General features: G+C 38.8%; 1 protein-coding gene across 1 annotated transcript; it reads left to right on the top strand.

The window, feature by feature from the left end:
• Nucleotides 1-15777: 15777 nt before the first annotated feature.
• LOC112000154 (serine/threonine-protein phosphatase 7 long form homolog) lies at nucleotides 15778-19685 on the top strand. Its single transcript, XM_024032262.2, has 4 exons — nucleotides 15778-16193; nucleotides 16692-16759; nucleotides 18452-18563; nucleotides 18669-19685. The coding sequence occupies exons 3-4, from the start codon at nucleotides 18453-18455 to the stop codon at nucleotides 19437-19439; spliced, it is 882 nt and encodes a 293-aa protein (XP_023888030.1). The 5' UTR covers nucleotides 15778-16193; nucleotides 16692-16759; nucleotide 18452; the 3' UTR covers nucleotides 19440-19685.
• The last annotated feature ends 216 nt before the right edge of the window (nucleotides 19686-19901 follow it).

Below are 19901 nucleotides of genomic sequence, written 5' to 3'. Positions count from 1 at the left end.
CCACACTGAAGAAGAATCCGATTGACTCTATGGGCGAGGCCGCCACCCTAAAGGAAAAAGTGAAGACTTTGAGTGATGACCTTAGGGCTGAGCGTCAGTTGACCTTGGAGAAGGATGAGCAACTTCTGGGTGCCAAGGAGAAACTCAAGACTATTACTGCCAGGTCTGTTGAAGCTTTCCAGACGACTGACGAGTACAACACAGTCTTGTTCAGCTAGTACTTCAAGGGTTTTAAGCTTCTGAGGAGATACCTCATCAAGCATCCTTCCGGGGTAGACTTGGAGAAACTGGATTTGGAAGAGGTCGACCAAGAGATGGCTGCTGATGAGGCTGCCTAGTCTTCTGCCACTGAGACTAATGCCCCCGAGAATGCCCCTGCTAGTGATGCCCCTGCCGGTGATAATATTGCTACTGATGCCTGAACCTGATCCTTATGAAAATTTTTCTCTTTTTTTTGTGTGCCCATTATGTTTTGGGCTTTTTGTAAATCTAATTTCATAACAATTTCTTTTTAATCTGTCTTAAGAACAATATTTTTAGCCCAGTGTTTGTGGGCCTTTAGATGTGAAAACAATGGTAACTACCCGTGGTTTTTGGGCTTTAATTAAATTCGCAGCTGTGTACTTACTTGTATTTGTGATTGCACATTGATATGCTTGTGGTATCTTACAACCGTCCATGCTTTGAACTTAGTGAAAGTTTTAGTTATGACTTTCCCTTTCATCAATGATTTTGTCTGTGCGGGTTCTGTTAATTTGTTGATTTCCTGCAACCAGCACCTTTTCAGGGGATCTCGTCGAGGGTTTTGGTGAACTGGTTTCAGCCTGAGTTCTGTTTTGGTTTGTTGCAAGGTTCTTGTCCCTTCAAGGAATCTTTTCATCGTCAATAGCTTATATCCATCTATGCGGAATCTTGTTATTTGGCCATTTTTGGCTTTTGTGACTTACATCCTTTTAGGGATCTTCTCATCGTCAGTAACTTACATCTGTCTAGGCGGAATCTTGTTACTTGGCTATTTTTGGCTTTTATAACTTACACCTTTTTAGGGATCTTGTCATCGTTAGTAACTTACATCTGTCTTTGTGACTTACACCTTTTTACGAATCTTGTCATCGTCAGTAACTTACATCCGTCTAGACAGAATCTTGTTACTTAGCCATTTTTGACTTTTGTGACTTACATCCTTTTAGGGATCTTGTCATCGTCAATAATTTACATCCGTCTAAGCGGAATCTTGTTACTTGGCTATTTTTGGCTTTTGTGCTTACACCTTTTTAGGGATCTTGTCATCGTCAGTAATTTATATTCGTCTAGATGGAATCTTGTTACTTAGCCATTTTTGGCTTTTGTGGTCATCGTCAGTAACTTACATTCTTCTAGATGGAATCTTGTTATTTAGCCATTTTTGGCTTTTGTGACTTACACCTTTTTAGGGATCTTGTCATTCTTTGAACTTATAGCTAACTGGACCTGCTCATACGAAGACATTAGCTGAATTATCCTTTTATTAATTTTAGGAATGAATACATTTATTTGATACATCTATTGGTAGTACTTCTTCAAGTGCTCAATGTTCCATGGCTAAGAAAGCCTCTGTCCATCTACGGTTTCTAGGTGATAGTTGCCTTGCCTGGAGCAGTGAACGACTTGGTAAGGACCTTCCCATATAGGGCCAAGCTTTCCTTGGGCAGAGTCTCTAGTCACTGTGGTAACCTTGCACAAGACAAGGTCACCTATGTCAAGTCGTCTGAGCTTTACCCTCTTGTTGTAGTATTTGGCCATCTTCTGCTAGTACTTCGTCATTCTACTAGAAGCTTTGTCTCTTACTTCGTCCAGACAATCCAGGTTGATTCATAGGTGATCGTCATTGTTCTCTTCGTTGAATACCTTTCGCCTGATGCTAGTTACTCCTACCTCGATCGGGATCACTGCTTTAGTGCCATAGGTGAGCTTGAAGGGGGTTCTCTTGTTGGGGTTCTTGCTATGGTTCTATAGGCCCACAAGACGTTGGGTAATTCTTCTGGCCAAGCACCCTTTGTGTCATCCAGCTTAGCTTTGATAATCACGAGCATTGTCTGATTCGTTACTTCCATCTGTCCATTCGTCTGGGGATGCCCTAGGGATAAGAATTGGTTCTTGATGCCTAGGCTTGAACAGAAGTCCTTGAAGCCTTGGTTGTCGAACTACTGCCAATTATCTAAAATGATCATCATTGGAATCCCGAACCTGCAAATAATATTCTTCCACACAAAGCTCCGAATTCTTGCTTCAATGATTGTTGCTAGAGCCTCTGCTTCGACCCATTTTGTGAAGTAATGAAGAGCAACTAGTAGGAATTTTACCTGGCCTTTACCTAGGGGCAATGGAATGACGATGTCGATTCCCCATTGCGCAAATGGCCACGGGGATGCTATCATCGTCAGTCTCTCTGCTAGAAGTCGCTGGACATTCCTGAACCGTTGGCACTTGTCATACTTCTTGACAAGCTCCACTGCGTCCACCTGCATAGTAGGCCAGAAATAACCTATTTGAATGACCTTACTTACCAGGGATCTAGGGTCAGTATGGTCCCCGTAAATCCCTTCATGGATTTCCTCCAGAATGTACTTAGCTTCCTCTTTGTCAACACACTTCAAGTAAGGCATGGAGAAGCCTCTCTTGTATAAGGTGTCATTAAGGATCGTAAATCTAGCCGCCCTCTTCTTGATCTTCATGGCCTCTTCTACATTCTGAGGGAGGTGCTCGTCCTGGAGGAAAGATACAATTGGTGTCATCTAGCTGTTTATGCTCTGGATTGCAAATGTTGGAACTTTTTCAATGCTGGGTGTTTCTGGACTTCCATCACCAAGCCCATGCTCGTTGCCCCTTCTTCTAATGATGCTATCTTCGAGACTTCGTCTGCTACCATATTCTGGCTTCTGGGGATCTGTACAAATTCTACCTTATCAAACTCTTGAGTCAGATGTTTTTTCAGCCTGAGGTATTTCAACATTCTCTCTTCCTTCGCTTCGTACTCTCCCTTAATTTGCCCAATCACCAGCTTTGAATCATTTTGGACTAATAAGTTCTTAGCTCCAAATGCCTTTCTGAGTCTCAATCCCATCAGTATTCCTTCATACTCGGCCTCATTGTTGGTAGCCAAAAATTTTAGTTAAACTCCATATTTGAGCACTTTTCCGTTAGGGGTGGTTATGACGACCCCTACTCCCCCTCTTTTTTGGGTTGACGAACCATCAGTCTGTATCGTCCATCACTCGGCCTTGTTAGTGAGACCATCCTCGTCTGGGAAGGTGAACTCGGCGATGAAGTTCGCCAAAGCTCGTACCTTGATGGCTGTCTTGGGATGGTACTCATTGTCAAATTGGCTGAGTTTAATTGCCCACTAGACCATTCTTCCAACTGCTTCAGGTTTGTTCGTGGATTTTTTGATAGGTTGGTTTGTCATCACCAGGATAGGATTTGCCTGAAAATACTATCTTAGTTTGTGTGAGGCTACTATTAGTGCGAACGCAATCTTTTCAATCCTTGGATACTTGGACTTAGCCCCTTGGAAAGCTTGGCTGACGTAGAAAACTAGGAGCTGTTTCTTGCTTTCTTCTCGAATCAGGGCTGCATTCATGGCGGTAGCTGATACTGCCAAGTAAAAATATAGGTTTTCCCCTTCCCTGAACGGACTTAAGAGGGGTGGATTACTCAAGTAACATTTGAGTTCCTGGAATGCTGCTTCATATTCGTCAATCCAGGCGAAAGCCTGCTTCAAGGTCTTGAAGAAGGGTAGGCATTTGTCCGTCACTCTAGAGACGAACCTATTAAGAGCTGCAATCCTCTTTGTGAGCTTCTGGACTTCCTTGACAGTCCTGGACGATGCAATGTTAATTATGGCTTGCACCTTCTCCAGGTTTGCTTCTATTCCTCTCTAGGACACCATGAATCCCAAGAATTTCCCTGAAACTATACCAAAAACACACTTACTAGGATTCAGCTTCATCTGATATTGTTTGAGGGTGGAAAACGTCTCCTTTAGGTCGTCCAGATGGGCAAGTTCTTCCTTACTCTTGAAAAGCATATCATCCACGTATACTTTCATATTCCTACCAATCTGTTTGCTAAACATCTTGTTCACTAACCTCTGATAAGTAGCTCCTGCATTCTTTAATCCAAAAGGCATTACCTTATAGCAATAGAGTCCTTGGCTTGTGACGAAAGCAATTTTCTCCTGATCTTCTTCAGCCATTTTTATCTGGTTGTATCCTGAGAAAACATCCATGAACATCAGCAACTTATGCCCGGCTGTAGAATCCACAAGTTGGTCTATCCTTGGTAGAGGGAAACTATCCTTCGAGCATGCCTTGTTCAGGTCCATGAAGTCCACACACATTCTCCACTTCCCATTTGCCTTCTTCACTAGGACGACATTTGCGAGCTAATCAAGATAGTACACTTCCCAGATGAAGCCTGCCGTCAACAATTTGTTAACTTTGTCTATAACCGTTTGCCGGATGGGCTTTCTCTCCAGGTCTACATTCAACTTATGCTGAATGACTTCTGGAGATATGCCTGGTATGTCCTCATGGCTCCATGCGAAGACATCTAGGTTCTCTTTAAGGAACTGGACGAGCCTTGTTCTTATCTCAGGACTTAGCGTTGTCCCTATTCTCGTCATCTTGGTTGCCTCTCCTTCGGCTAGTTCCACTGTTTCCAAGGCTTTCATTTTATCTTCTTCCTTCTCTTCAATCATCCATGTATGGTTCTCTTTTGCAGCTAAGATGACCTAGTAGCACTCTCTGGCTAAGACTTGATCTCCTTTTACTTCGTCGACATCGTTATCTATTGGGAACTTTACCTTCAGGCAATAGGTAGACGTGCCTGCCTTCCATTTGTTAAGTGTGGGCCTTCCAATAATTACATTGTAAGATGAAGGGCAATTTACCACCAATAAGTCTAGCTAACCGGTCAATTGCCTCAGGTAGGTCCCCACTGTTACTGTCAACATCACTATGCCCTTGGAATATACCTTATCTCCACAAAAACTGATGAGGGGGGAGTCAAATGAGCACAGTCTCTTTGGATCTAGCTTTAGCTGCTGAAAAGCAGGAAGGTAGATGATGTCTGTAGAGCTACCATTGTCCACGAGGATCCTTTTGGTGTTGAATCCCTCTATAGTCAGCATTATGACCAAAGGGTCATTGCGAGACTACTTCACTCCCCTAGCATCTGCTTCATTGAAAGACATGTCTTAGTCCGTCTGTCTTTGCTTAAATGGAGGTATCATGTGGATGCTGTTAACTTGTCTTTGGCATACTTTCTTAAGGAATTTGAATGATCCTCCTGTGAAGGGCCCCCTTACGATCGTCTTTATCTCCCCGATCACATCCTGTGGAGGCTAGAACGAACAATCATCACTCCTGGACAAGGACTCGTGCTGCTTTTATTGCCGTCTCTAAACTTACTATACTCCCCCTTCTTTACATATTTCTGCAGTTTCCCTTTCTGTATCAACTCCTCTATTTGCTCCTTTAGGTCCTGACAATCTTTTGTGTAATGGCCATGATCCTTGTGAAACCGGCAGTACTTATTCTTATCACGGACGTTAAGGGATGAATGTAATGGTCTCAACCATTTGAGGTAGTGCTTATCCTTAATCTGCGTTAAAATTTTGTCAATAGGCATAACTAGAGGGGTAAATTTTACCGTTCGAAGACTTTTATTGTCTTTCCTTCTGTTCTTGCCACTAGTCTGACGATCTAGAAGCTCCTGCTTTTGTCCCCTACACTCATCATCCTTCCTTCCTTTGTCTCCTGGCTTCTCTACATCCCTTATGGCTACTAATGCGTCTTCAGCATTCATGTACTTCTGTGCTTTCAAGAGCATCTCTACCATCGTCTTTGGAGGATTCTTCATGAGTGAAGCCAAGAGCTTTCTAGATCTTAGTCCTGCTTTGAAGGTCGTTAGCTACACCTTATCGTCAGCTTCGTCTATCTTCAGGGTCTCCCGAGTGAAGTGTTTCACGTACAACCTCAGGGTTTCCTTCTCTCCCTGCCTAATGGTGAGTAAGTGATCCGCTGGCCTTTTAGGACGTTGCCCCCCAATGAAGTGACGCAAAAAGGCATTGATCAACTACTCGAAGTTGTCAATGGACGATGTTAGCAACTTTGTGAACCATTCCCTTGCAGCTTCTTTGAGAGTGGTGGGGAAGGAACGACACAGTATCTCGTTAGGGGCTGTTGAAGGCCCAATGTTGTTTTGAAGGTATTAAGGTGATCCTGAGGGTCCTTAAGCCCGTCGAACGGCTCAAGTTAAGGCAAACAAAATTTCGACAACACTAGACATTCGAGGATTGCTGTAGTGAAAGGCAAATCTGTGGCCCTTACCATTCTATCAATGGTCCGGTCCGTTTTCTCATTGATGGCATTCCTTAACTCATCCAACTCTTTCCTTATCTCTCGAAGAAGATCTGAATTCTGTTCGTCTGGAGTAGTAGGTCTTTGATGATTACTTCTTCTATGGCTGTCTCCCTCATCCTCTAGGTTACCCTTGGATTGATTCTCCTCTTGTTGAAGCCACAACTTTATTTCCTGATTTTGTCTGGTAAGTTCTTCAATGGTGGCCGCAAGAGCTTGGACTTGTTGAGTCAAGGCTGCGGAATCTTGATTGGACTCTATCTGAATATAGAAGTTGATGGAAACTGCGTTTTCGAATATGAATACGAAAATGTGTTCCCACAGACAGTGTCAAACTGATGAAGCGTAAGTTCTTCAGTCAGAGTGGGCAGATGGAACCAATCCCCAATCTATGTGAATGTATCCTTAAAGATGTTCACTGGTTTGGTGCCTACCATAATGTCTCTTATGCCAAAGTCAGTACAAGGGAGCCCTTTGTAAGTTAAAACAGAATCGTAGAATAACAGTAAAATTATCTGAGTATTTCTTGTACCTTGTGTTGATATTGTGAGGGCCTTATATATGTTTTTATAGCTTTTAGCCGTTGGGGTAGTTATAGTAGCCTTAATGTCCCTCTTGGTAATGTTTTATGCTTTGTAATGTGGCTTCAATGTGCTCTAACGGTTCATACAGCTGGCTCTGTAACCGCTCTTGGAATAATTGGCCACATTGAATGGCTTGGTTGCCTTCGTCAGTGATGTGGGTATTTGTTTAGCTCGTCTGAGGATGTCCTCGTTTATATCATTGAGATCGTCTCTAGGAGATGAATTCGTCAGTCCTGTCACATGCAATAAGCGTGGCAACATAAATAAATCACCTACTAAGTTAAAATGCAACGAAAAATAAATTGACACGCTAATTTGTTTACAAATGGGAAAAACCTACATGGCAAAACCCCACCGGGTGATTTTAAAGTCACCACTCCCAAGTATTCACTATTATCAAAACAAGCAGTTACAAGTAAAGGAATCTCAGTATCTTATACCAACCTACAATTGAAGCCTTATCCCAATACTCAATTGGACTTGTTCTATAGTGACAATATCTTCTTTCAATGTATGGCTCCCAGTACATGACTAACCAATTTGATGCGTAGATCCCAGTGCATGGCTTACACACCAACTTGAGAAGGATGTTAGCTGCAAAGTTCTTCAGTTCATCCATACGATAAAGATCACGAAACTCCTTGGTTACAAAACCCTATGGTGTACAAACACAACAGCTTCTTGAAAAGAAAAATGAACTAGGGCATATGTCTCTAGTTCACAATATGCTTGTGAAAAACTATTGCATTGAGGTGCATAAGCTATAACGGCCCTTAAAACAATCTTTATATATGTTTAGGGTTGTGAGAAAAGAAAGCCCAAACATCTATTCACAGATTAGAGTGAAATCAGATCTAAAAAACTAATTTTCTTAAATCTCGACAAATACCCTATATATCAAGTAGCTGTCGAGTATCAAGCTTAAACAGCCTTTTAAACCTCGATAGATACTAGCTGTTGAGTTTTAAAATCCTACACTTCTTCACTTGATTCTTGAACAGACTTGTATGGTTTTAACACTTGAATTTGAAACCTTATTCCTTGATGTATTAAACACATCATAGATCTACCCAATTACAAGTAAAGTGCGTTTTGTCAAAGGATTAGCCAATTCTATATTGACATATGTTCCTAACATGATTTACATATATCCTAACACCATATTCGACTCCCTCGACTTAGGCATGGTGGTGCCAAGCTCTTTCTCTGCCACTACCATTCTATCCTCCACCACTGACTTTCTTTCTCTGTTCCGAGGAAAGCGATTCTCATAGTAACCTGGCAAAAAGATAACATCCTTACTCGCTGTTTGGTATAGAGCTGCCTTTAGCCACGGCCCAAACTGCTATTGATCGCTCTTAAAGGGGCCTTTGCTCTAAATCCATAATTCACAATCTTTATCATCATGAGTCATGCATCCACACCAGTAATAGAAGTTAGAAAAAAGTTCGTACTTGAAACTAACCCAAGACTTCTCACCATCTGCAAGAGTTACAACACGCCCACGACATAGGGGTTGAGATATATCAAGACCTTGATAAAGTGTCCTCCTTCTTTGTCTATGGCCCTAGTGGATTTCCATGCCTCTCCTATAACATCACATATTACCTCGGCCACCATCTTTGTCATATACCTAATGGGAACGTTATGGACCTGCACCTAAAAGGATTTTTTGTTGAAAAGTACATTCCATATAGGAGTATCAGAATCATACCTTTGAACAACAATATGGTGTTTATTAAAACTCCATGGTTGGCTCTAAATGATTCTACCAACATCAGCCAGGTTGTCGAACACAAACAACACTTTGTGGTCACCAAGGTGTCGAATCTTAAAGCCGTTTATGGACTACCAAAGTTGTTTGAAAGTTCTTGCCACAATCTCCATGTTCAAAAATTGAGATGTTAGGAATTTTACAGTTAGAATGAATTCCCCCGATCTCTGATCCGGGGTAAAAATAAACCCCGTTTGCTCCTTATCAGAGAGAAAGAGGTTGCTCCACCTATTTGTCAAATCCTCCATAGTGATTGTTGTACAGAGGGCAAACAAACTATTTCCCTAAGGCCCCGAAAAAAAAACCCCACTAGCTCCAAATACAACCTTGGTTCTTTGAAGAGTAGACAAACTCTCCTTACTAGGTAAGGGAAAAAAAAACTTCCACAACCTAGGAGAAGAGGGAGCACCCAACTTTCTTAGCAACCGGGAGACATTGGAAAATGTTGCTTTCAGGATAATTGCAACTTAAATGTTTGATGAAGTTCCCTAAAGAAGTTTGGGATAAACACACACACACACACACACATAAACACGCACATATATTTATACCATATATAAGAGGATTCCTCTCTTTCAACTGGACTTTTATGTGGTTCATAAATACCCTCATTAATGATGGGTAATTTCATTTAGAAATTGGGTCATACATGTTAAATAAAAAATTTTATTTTGAATTCAAAAAGAGAATTCCTAAAATTTAGGATAGATGCAAATTATTAACTTTTACCCCAAAAAAAAAAAAAAAATAGAAGAGCCTCTAAGCAGGCGTATGAGCGCGTGCTCAGAGGCTAATATATATATATATATATTCTTTTATAAGTAGCTTGGATAAAAATACATGATTGCCTTTGGGTTAATTTAGAGCTACAATATGAAGTTTAGGCTATAACAAATTTTTTAAGTATTTGGGTTTGAGTGTATCTTACCCCCTCTCACTCAAAATCCTAGTTCCGTCCTTGATTTCCATAAGGCATAAGCTACTAGAAAATCCAATCTCTCCAAAACCACCTATGTACTTATGATGGTGTCATGGTATCGGTGGTGGATATTAGCTTTGTGCGCATCACTACTCCATCGTCACTATCACTGCTCCACTCGCAGAACCTAGCTACAGGTTCTGTTTTGAATAAGTTTATGGAAATTTTTGTTGGATCATGTGTTTTTATGGATGTTTATGGAAATTTTCGTACCAATGTATACTTGTGCACAATTCCAGAATAACGCACTGGATATATATCTATATATATATATATATATATTTATATTAGATTTCCTTTGTTTAGGTTTCTTCATTTATTATTCCTTTAGTTTCTAATTTAAAAAAAAAAAAAAAGGTTTCATTACCAAAATATTTTCACATAAATTCTAAAATCACATCCTTCACTTTTATTTTATTTCTTACAAACTTCAAACAAAAAAGGATAAAAGAGTCCTTTCAAACTTACCGAACCCCAATTTTAAAATCACAATTTGACGTTGGTAAAACTTGTGAAAATACATTTCTAAAATTTTGCAAATGCACGATTGTAGTGTTTAGTTTGATTGAAATTGATTTCTATAAAACATTTTCTACATTTATAGGTGTTTAGGGCAACTGAAAATGTTGGTCAATCAAAACTTGTTTTCAGCTTAACTGTAAAATAATAGGTTTCCTTTGTTTAGGTTTCTTCATTTTTTTTTTTTAAGTATCTAATTAAAAAAAAATGTTTGATTACTAAAATATCCTCACACCAATTCTAATCACATCCTTTACTTTTATTTTATTCCTTACAAACTTCAAACGAAAAAGGATAAAAGCGTCATTTCATACTTATCAAAACCCAAATTTTAAAATCACAATTTAACATTGGTAAAACTTGTGAAAATACGTTTCTAAAGTTTTGCATTTGCATGATTGTTGCGTTTGGTTTGAATGAAATTGATTATTGGAAAACATTTTCTACATTTACAGGTGTTTAGGGCGACTGAAAATATTGGTCAATCAAAAATTGTTTTCAGCTTAACCATAAAATAAGAGCACTTCCTATCAAAATAAATAAATAAGGGCACTTATGGTGGAAATTGTTTTATGCATTCATTTTCCGTAAACCATTTTCCACCTCACCCAAAAGTCTCAAACCAAACTTCCACCCCCATCTCCAACTATCTACCATTCAACCATGGCCACCACTAACATTGTCTATCTCTTGTGGCCAATCACCACTGCCAACCCAATCATGATTTTTTTTAATTTGAAAATTTCCTTATTTTTATATATATTATATATGTGCTTGATAGATGAGAAAATGTGGAAAAATAATAAATAAATAAAATATTATCAATAGCATTTTCAAGAATGCAACAAACACTTGAAAATATATTTTTTGAAATGCAATCAAATAGTTAAAAATATTTTCTTTTTTGAAAAATATTTGAACTTAAAATTATTTTAGGGTTGGAAAATATTTTTTGTTCAACCAAATACAATTGAAATAAAAAGTTTTGTAAACGCTAAGCCAAATGGCTAGCATTTTGTGATTTCATTAAAGCATTAGTATTGGTGGTGCTATAAATCTAAATTGCTATTATTTTTAGCACTGCAAACTACAAAATTGAGGTTGCATTGGTAGAGCCAAAGCAATAATTTTTTGCTGCTGACCTACAATGCATTGCTATCTTTGCCTGTGCACTGTAGCTCAAATGTTAAAAAAAAAAATTATTATTGTGTTCACACTATGGATACATTATTTTATTGTATTATTTATATTATTTTATTATGTTGAAAACTAAAATAAAATAACTGATGTTGAGTGTTTTATAAAATGAGGTGGTAAAATAGATAAACTAACTTTTTGTGGTGCCAAATTGCTAAATTTTTGGCAACCCCAATGCTAATGCTCTAAGAAATTCTATTTGACATGGAAAAGAACAATTAAAACAACAGGAGCTCAAACTTCTTTTAGACATGGAAAAGACCATCTGGGCCCAACAAGTGAGAAAAGATTGGACTCTAAAAGGAGACAGAAACACAAGATTTTTTCATGCTCTAGTCAAGCAAAGGAGAATAAATAATCGCATTACCAGAATAAAGCAAGACACAGGACAATGGCTAGAGGAAGAAGAAAACATCAGACAACACATTAAGGAACAGTTTGAGAACCTCTATCAAACGCCAGAAGAGATGAGTAAAGAAGATATGGCAAAGACTTTCGATACATACAATCTACCTGGGCTGACTTTTATTCATAGACAAGGTTTGGACAAAGAATTTACAGAAAAAGAGGTAAAGGAGGCAGTCTTTCAATTATGGGCATGGAAAGCCCCAAGCTTGGATGGCATTCCAGCCTTGGATTTTCAAAAATGCTGGAATACTATGGGAACAACAATCATACAGGCCACTCTTGGCTTCTTTAGGTCAGGCTTCATTCTAAAAGAACTAAATAGCACCTTCATCACCTTAGTCCCAAAGAGTCTAAGTCCGGAAACAGTGGGAGATTTCAGACCAATCAGTCTCTGCAATGTGGCGTATAAGGTAGCCTCCAAAGTGCTAGCAAATAGGCTCAAACCCATTATGGAAGATATTATTACACCATATCAGAATGCCTTTAGCAAAGGGAGGCTTATTTCAAACAATATAATCATTGCCCATGAATTATTACACACAATAAAGTTTAAGAAGAAAGGCAGAGCCCGTTTTGCAGCCTTCAAAATAGACCTCAGCAAAGTTTATGATCGTCTGAGTTGAACTTCTTGGAAGTAGTCCTACAAAAAACTGGTTTTAGTCAACCATGGATAAATCTAATCATGCAATGTGTAAGCACAGTGACCTATAGCATCCTAATCAATGGAGCTCCAACAGAAAGTTTCAAACCATCATGAGGCATAAGACAAGGTGACCCGCTATCCACATACCTCTTTATTCTATGTGTAAATATTCTATCATGCATGTTACTGGATATCGAGGGAAAAGGACTAGTGCAGGGAATTGAATTACAAAAGGGTGAAATACCTATAACACATATGTTCTCCACGGATGACATTCTCATATTCATGAAGATAAATAAACAAACACCAGGAAGGCTGAAAGATACTTCAGAAAGCTTTTGTAAAATTTCAGCGCAAAAGATAAATGATGGTAGATCAACAATGATGGTTAGCCCAAATTTGGAAGTTGAAGAGAAAGAAGGCTTACAAGAAAAATTCAAAATCCAAATTAAAGCCAAAATTGGGAAATACTTGGGGACTTATATTGATCCTGGAATCAAAATGAATGAAATAGGAAATCAAATTTTAGACCAAATCCAAAGCAAACTACAGAACTCGAATGGAAAACTACTCTATCAATCGGGTAAATTAACTTTGATAAAATTAGTCATGCAAGCAATGCCAATCTACTCTATGTTTGTTCATCAACTGCCTATGAATACTTGCAATCACATTGATAAAATTATTCGTGAGTTTTGGTAAGGCGACAACCTAGAAAAAAGATAGCTTCACACTATTGCATGGGATAAGATCTGTCAATTAAGAGGTAAAGGAAGGCTTGCCATAAGGTAAACAGAAGACTTTAACAGAGCTCTATTGGCAAAACAGTTTTGGAGGATAGGACAACAACCACATTCTCTACTTGCTAGAACCATGAAAAGCAACTACTATCCCAAAGAAAGAAATCTATGGAAGGTAGACAGCATCCCCAAAAATTCTACCAGAATATGGAGAAACATTTGGCAAACAAAAAACTCCCTACTAGCTCGAGCAAAATGGCAAGTGGGAAGGGGGACAATATTAGGCTAAGAGACTCGCTCTGGTTCAAACAAAAAAATACAGGAATTCTAGAGAATCTTCATCTCCAGCAAGGGACAGTCAGGGACTTAATTGATCCAACAACAGGGACTTGGAATAGAGGGCTAATAAACACAATCTACAACAGAAGTGAAGCAGAAGCGATCTTAAGCACATCTCACTCAAAATTCGGATCTATTGATAAGGTAATCTGGCCATTCTCCAAAACAGGTGAATACCAAGTAAAGCAAGGTTATAAGCTATTATCACAAGCAGCTAATACCAATCATACTGACACAAACAGCAAGAAAATTTGGCGAAATATATGGAAACTCTGGAAACCTCACAGGATTTTGAATTTTTTGTGGAAAATCCTCCGGCGTGGTCTCCCAATTAAAACTGAATTGGCTAGAAGACAGATAACCATGGATGTGACTTGTGCTATTTGTGGTGAACACCTGGAAACTTTAGATCATCTCTTCATGTCCTGCCACTTTGCCAAAGCAGTTTGGTATGGAGCTTCCCAAGGGTTGTGAACACTTAATCCGGTCAACAAACCTGGTGGAATGGCTAATGTCATTAATAGAGAACTGCAATATCAAAAACCAAGAGGAGCAAGAAATGATGGCAAAACAAGGAGCAATCCTATGGACCATAGAAACAAAGCCCTTTCCAAACAACAAAAGCCAAATATTCACTGTGCATTACAAACAATTAAAAACTACAAAATAGAATGGATGCAAGCAATGACAACTCAAGACTAGCACTATGAAATCCAGCAGGAGGTGGAAGATTATAAAGATTTCTCAAAGTGCAAGGATTGGCGAATCCTGATTTTCATTGGCAACAAAAACCAAGGCGGTAAAACAAATTGGGATGGAGGTGCCTTTATGATTAAAATTCACATAGGACAGCCCATCATAAAAGGTTGCTTCTCTTGGCATGCTAAAAACAAGGAACTCAGTACATTGTTAACAAAACGAGAAGTACTCTATGCAGCTTGGAAGGAAGGATATAGAAAAGCTATTCCCTTTGTCAGCACAGAAAGATTAGCTAAAACTATGCAAACTACGATTTCCAACCGGAAGAACATAGAAATTATTATGGAAGAGCTCCGAACACAAAAGAACATGCTCCATAACCTCTACTTCAGGGTAGCCCAAACTCCAATCCTTCAGGAAGCTCAAGATTTGGCAAAAAAAGCAGTCAAACCTTCATGCATACAATCTGGAGTTAAATTTCTTTTACTGTATTACCAAAAAAAAAAAAAGGGCATACAATCTGGGTCTCACAATATTTACAAAATTAAAACGAAAAACACCTAGAAAACACTACAAGTAGCCTTTGTTTAGTGTTTACAAATCTACAACCAAACTGGCTATTTTGTTTTTTAAATGAAATTTTGGGCGTTTTTAAATGGAATATTGGTAAGTGTTTTTGTTTTTTGTTTTCAAAAACTTGGTTTTTAGGGGAAAAAACAATTTCTTATGTTTTCAAAGTGAAAAACACAGTTGGTTAATTGAAAAAAAAAATTCCAAAAAAAATTGTTTTGGTAACTATTTTTTTTTTAAATTAAATTTTATATATATTGGAAGTACTTGCAAGTTGAAACATTTTATCTATAGAAAATGATAAAAGTACAATAGTATATACAAATGTGATAATAAATATGATTGGTAGGCTTTAACTACCTCATAATTGAATATTTGAGAAAAAAAACCACCCAAACCCATTTTTTTCATTAAAAAAAAAAAAACTAAATATTTGAATTGTCTCTTTATGAACATTATATGCTCAATGTAATAAAACTTGAAATACTTGTAGCACTACTCTTTGTCTATTCACTCCCATTGTTAATCTTATTTAGTATTTGTATTAGTGTGTTTGTTTCAAATCAATGGTTTGGCCATAATATGGGTAACATAGAAGACTACTCTTTGTATATTCACTTTGATTCTTAACAATTTAGTATTTGTATAAGGACATAATTAAGTATAGTATCTTAGGTACGGACGAAATGGGTAATTAGCCATAATTACCCAACTATATAGTTAGTTGGCCTGGTTCAGAAACTATATTATTTAATAGCATCTCGAGTCTCAGAAACTCGAATTGCGCGTCACACCTCGACTCTTTGACGCTCGGTTTTTATAGTTTGAGCTGGCGTGGTTCCATGTAGCGTCCACATGGAACTCGAGTTTCTGAGACTCGAGTTCCACGTAGACGCCATCTGGCGATGACGTGGTCGTCCACGTGAGGCCACCTGGCTCTGACATGGAACTCGATTCTCAGAAAATCGAGTTTTAATAGGTCTTTTTCAAATTAAACGCCTAGCTCACAGTCAGTCTCAACTCTCACTGACTCTCTCTCGTCTTCTCTCACACACCGTTTCTCTGTCGCCCACCTCACCTCAGCCTCACCTCAGCCACTCTCTCTCCCTCACTCACTCACCGTTTCTATGTCGCCCACCGAAGCTCAGCCTCACCTCAGCCACTGTCTCTCCGTCACTCACTGACCGCATTCTCTCCCTCATCGTCTTCTCTGGCTCGCCGTGTTCTCTGTCGCGCACTAAAGCTGAACCTCACCTCAGCCCCTCACTCTCCCTCACTCACTCACCGTCTCCTCTCCACTCTCGCTCACTCTACTCGGTCTCACAAAACTGAACAAAACGGTGAGTTGCTTTTTATGGTTTGTGGGTTTGATGATTTTTGTTTTTTTGTGGGTTTTGTTTTTGATTTTCAGTTTGATGGTTTGTGGGTTTGATGATTTTTGTGTTTTTGTGGGTTTTGTTTTTGTTTTTCAGTTTGATGGTTTGTGGGTTTGATGATTTTTGTTTTTCAGTTTGTTTTTTTGTGGGTGGTTTGATGATCTTGGCCTTATTCTTTATTCCGTTTCTTTTTCTTTTTTTTTTTCTTTTTCTTTTGGTAGATTTTATGATCCTTTTCCATCAATTACAATAGCCTTCCCCTTAATTTTAATAGAATTTTTATTATTTATCCTGGAAAGAAAAGGTGGGGAGGGGAGGAAGGAGGAGCTTTACCTTTTTTATTAAATAGTGAAGATGATGATAATCTAAGATGAATTAGATGTATAAATAGTTTGTACTACTTAGTTGTATAATTATTATCATCATTAACTTATCTTAAATCACTTCTCTTGCACCTTGCAGACACAGAAGAGTGTGGATATATTGCTTCGTGGCCAAAACCCACATTACTTGGGTTGACTGGATTGAGGGTAAGCATTCACTTTATCTGGGTTTCTCTGCGGAAGATGGCATAAATAGTGATTTTGGGTTGAGGGATGGGTAACTTGTGTTGTGATTTCTGATGTGAGTAATTTCTTTGTGGTGCCAATGGTAATAGAAAGGTATGGCAATGGTTATGAAGATGAGATTGCGACAGAGAAGTAATTTTTTGTTTTTGTTTGGTATTTGTTTTGTGGGTTTCTGATGGGTAGAAGTATTAAGAATATGAATCCTAGTAAATCACCATTTGTTGAAGCTATTGAAGATAAAGTTAGAGAAAAAAATAAAGTCACATATAACATCAGATAACTAGAGTTTATCCCTTTTAGTTGTAATCTTTTTATTTTTCAAATGCTTGTAATTATCCTTATAAATGAAATCCATACGGAAGCCTGGAGATTGATTTGGCTACTAGTTTTCTTTACACTCTGTTTTTCAAACTAGAAGAACACTATGGCAGGGAATGATTTTATTTTATTTTTTTTAGAACCCAATTTACTGCTGCTTGGGTATTTTTGCTTCTTAGGATGCAAAATGGTGAAAATATTAAAGATTTCATCATTCATTTTCATATGTTGACAGTAAAAGTTAGCCAAATGGGTTGAATTTCTGTAAAATTTTCTGGCTGTGATTATAACAAGTCTTCAGTTTTTTAAAATGGTATTAAACCTTTATACCTGCATTCTTACAGTAAAAAAAAGGTTCTTTTGTTGATTTCTTTGAAAAGCTCAAGTTCATAAGTGATGAAGTTTGAAACGATGATGACATTGATGAGTTTGTTAAAAAACAAGGAGAGAATGGGTTTGGCGGTGGTGATGTTTCAGAGAATAGAGGGAGGCGAAGGGTAGAAGATTGCAGAACTAAAGATAGTTTGAGTTGGCTTTTTTTGAACCATTAGATCATCTAATTGCCACGTGTCCTTTATCTATACAAAAAAGGGAGAGAACGGGAGGGTTTCTAACGGGAGAGGAGCCTGTCCCAATTTGTTTTCTCATTCAGTCTCACAAATAAAAAAGGTGAGGCAAACACACTAGTGATAATTCGTTATCTAATCCAATAAACAAAGGGAAATAGAAAGAACATCAATATGCTGCTGGCAGTGGTGGTGATTGGAAAAAAAAAAAAAAAAAACCCACAAACCATGCCATTTCGGAGTGGGAAATGCCCTTGAAAGTCTAACAATAACTTGAGCAACAACTCATGGTAAAGCAAGTTATATCTGTCAATTAGAGGCAGTAATTGTCGCATTAACTGGTTTAGTGGGTAATACGGTTGTATTTTTGTGGAGGTCTCGATAGAAAACATCCATATAGTGATAGCAGCGGCGATGATTGCTGAAAACCCCTCGAAAAACCATGCCATATTGGATTGGGGGTTGCCCTTGAGAGTGATCTATATCCAAGCCATGGTGTCCTTGGATAGAAACTTTGTTACCAAAACGATCACTTAATAATTGTTTTATGCGGTCAGTCAACCACTTTAATTGCATGAGAAATGAAAGTTTTACTTTTGTGATCATCCATTGTGCCATTCCTTTTTTCCTTAGGAAATTGAGCGAGCTTGGTCTCCATTAATTGGACAAGTTTGTCCAGTAGAAGAAAGCAAGTTCATCATATGCTCATCAATTCATCATATGCTCATCAATATCTATTACATGCTAACTGCTTACCTTTTTTGTGTAGTATGGCTGCTGCAAATGCTGCACGAATTAACCATGCAGATCCTGGACCCATTAACCGCCTGGTGTTGACACAGCAGCCCAACCATCGGTCCGAAGCTATTTGGAATGGGCAGGTAAAATGCAACACTAAATCTCTATGCAATATGTACATGCATTGAATTCATACAATGTACACGCTGCAGCTGTCAAATATTAATCCATGGATCTGTTTTGTGCAGGATCCAGGGACCCTTACCTGCCGCAGCCGTAGTTCAGAGTTCTCCAATCGAGAGCCAATGGTGGACGACCGAGTCGTTAACATCATTAAGGCACTTGGTTTAGAAGGACTCCTCTGGATCCCAGGTAGAGAGATTGACCATGGGTTGATAACGGCCTTAGTGGAGAGATGGCGACCTGAGACGCACACCTTCCACATGCCACATGGTGAGGTTAGCATCACATTGCAGGATGTTGAGGTTCTTCTCGGGCTTCCTGTCGATGGTGAAGCTATAACAGGGAGCACGCAGAAAATTTGGATAGATGTGTGCCGGGACTTCCTTGGGTTTATACCTATAACTCAAGACCAACATAAGCAATTAGATGGGCAGAGGATTCTGATCAGTCGACTTTTGGAGCAAGTTGTTGGTCCATTGCCGGCTAATGCTGAAGAGGATGACTTGCATAAGTACACACGATGCTACATCCTAGCGCTATTGGGGGACACAATATTTGGGGACAAATCCGGCAATAGGGTGCATCTAATGTGGGTACAGCAGTTGGAAGATCTTCGCAACCCACGTATGTACAGTTGGGGAAGTGCTTGCCTTGCATGGTTGTATCGAGAATTATGCAAGGCAAGCGATAAGGGCACCAGTCAGATCGGTGGGTGCTTACTATTGGTCCAGTTTTGGGCATGGGCCAGGTTCCCCTATTTGTGCCCGGCGGTTGAGCGTGGCCCGCCAGTGGGTGCTTACGGTCCTCCAGTGCGTGCTCCACTGGCCCTGAAGTAAGTCTTTCTTGAATCCCATCCCCACTCCCTTTATTTTGGACACACTAGATTCTCTCTTCCAAAACCCACTCCACCTGGTTTTTAACACTTTGTTTATGTCACTTTGGTGAATTTTTTTTTGGTGGACTGGGCAACTAATTGTTTTTTATAAAGGCAGTTTTGGGCAACCCTTGATGAATTGAAAAATGTTTGAAGAGTCCATTATTGCTGTGAAAATGTGCTTGGGTGTGAAAAAATAGTATTTTTAATATTGTTACGTGATAACTAACAACTTCTACAACTTTGTTTGAATTCTATAGGACATTGTATAAGAACATTGCACAATTGCCCTAGTAGGCATTGTTACAAATGTGGCCTAGGAATTATAAATGGTAGGAATGGCTAGCTTAAGTATATCCATTACCATAAATTTACAAAAAATAGTATAAACAAATTCCAATTACAAAATGAATTGAAATCATAT

Source organism: Quercus suber, unplaced genomic scaffold, assembly GCF_002906115.3.
Source record: "Quercus suber isolate HL8 unplaced genomic scaffold, Cork oak 2.0 scaffold_499, whole genome shotgun sequence".
NCBI classification, from domain to species: Eukaryota; Viridiplantae; Streptophyta; class Magnoliopsida; order Fagales; family Fagaceae; genus Quercus; species Quercus suber.
This window is presented reverse-complemented; position numbering and strand designations above follow the sequence as displayed.

Coding starts and splice junctions, on each gene's coding strand:
- LOC112000154 (XM_024032262.2), top strand. CDS start 18,453: ATGGCTGCTGCAAATGCTGCACGAATTAACCATGCAGATCCTGGACCC. Junction 18,564..18,668: donor AAGCTATTTGGAATGGGCAG/GTAAAATGCAAC, acceptor TGTTTTGTGCAG/GATCCAGGGACCCTTACCTG.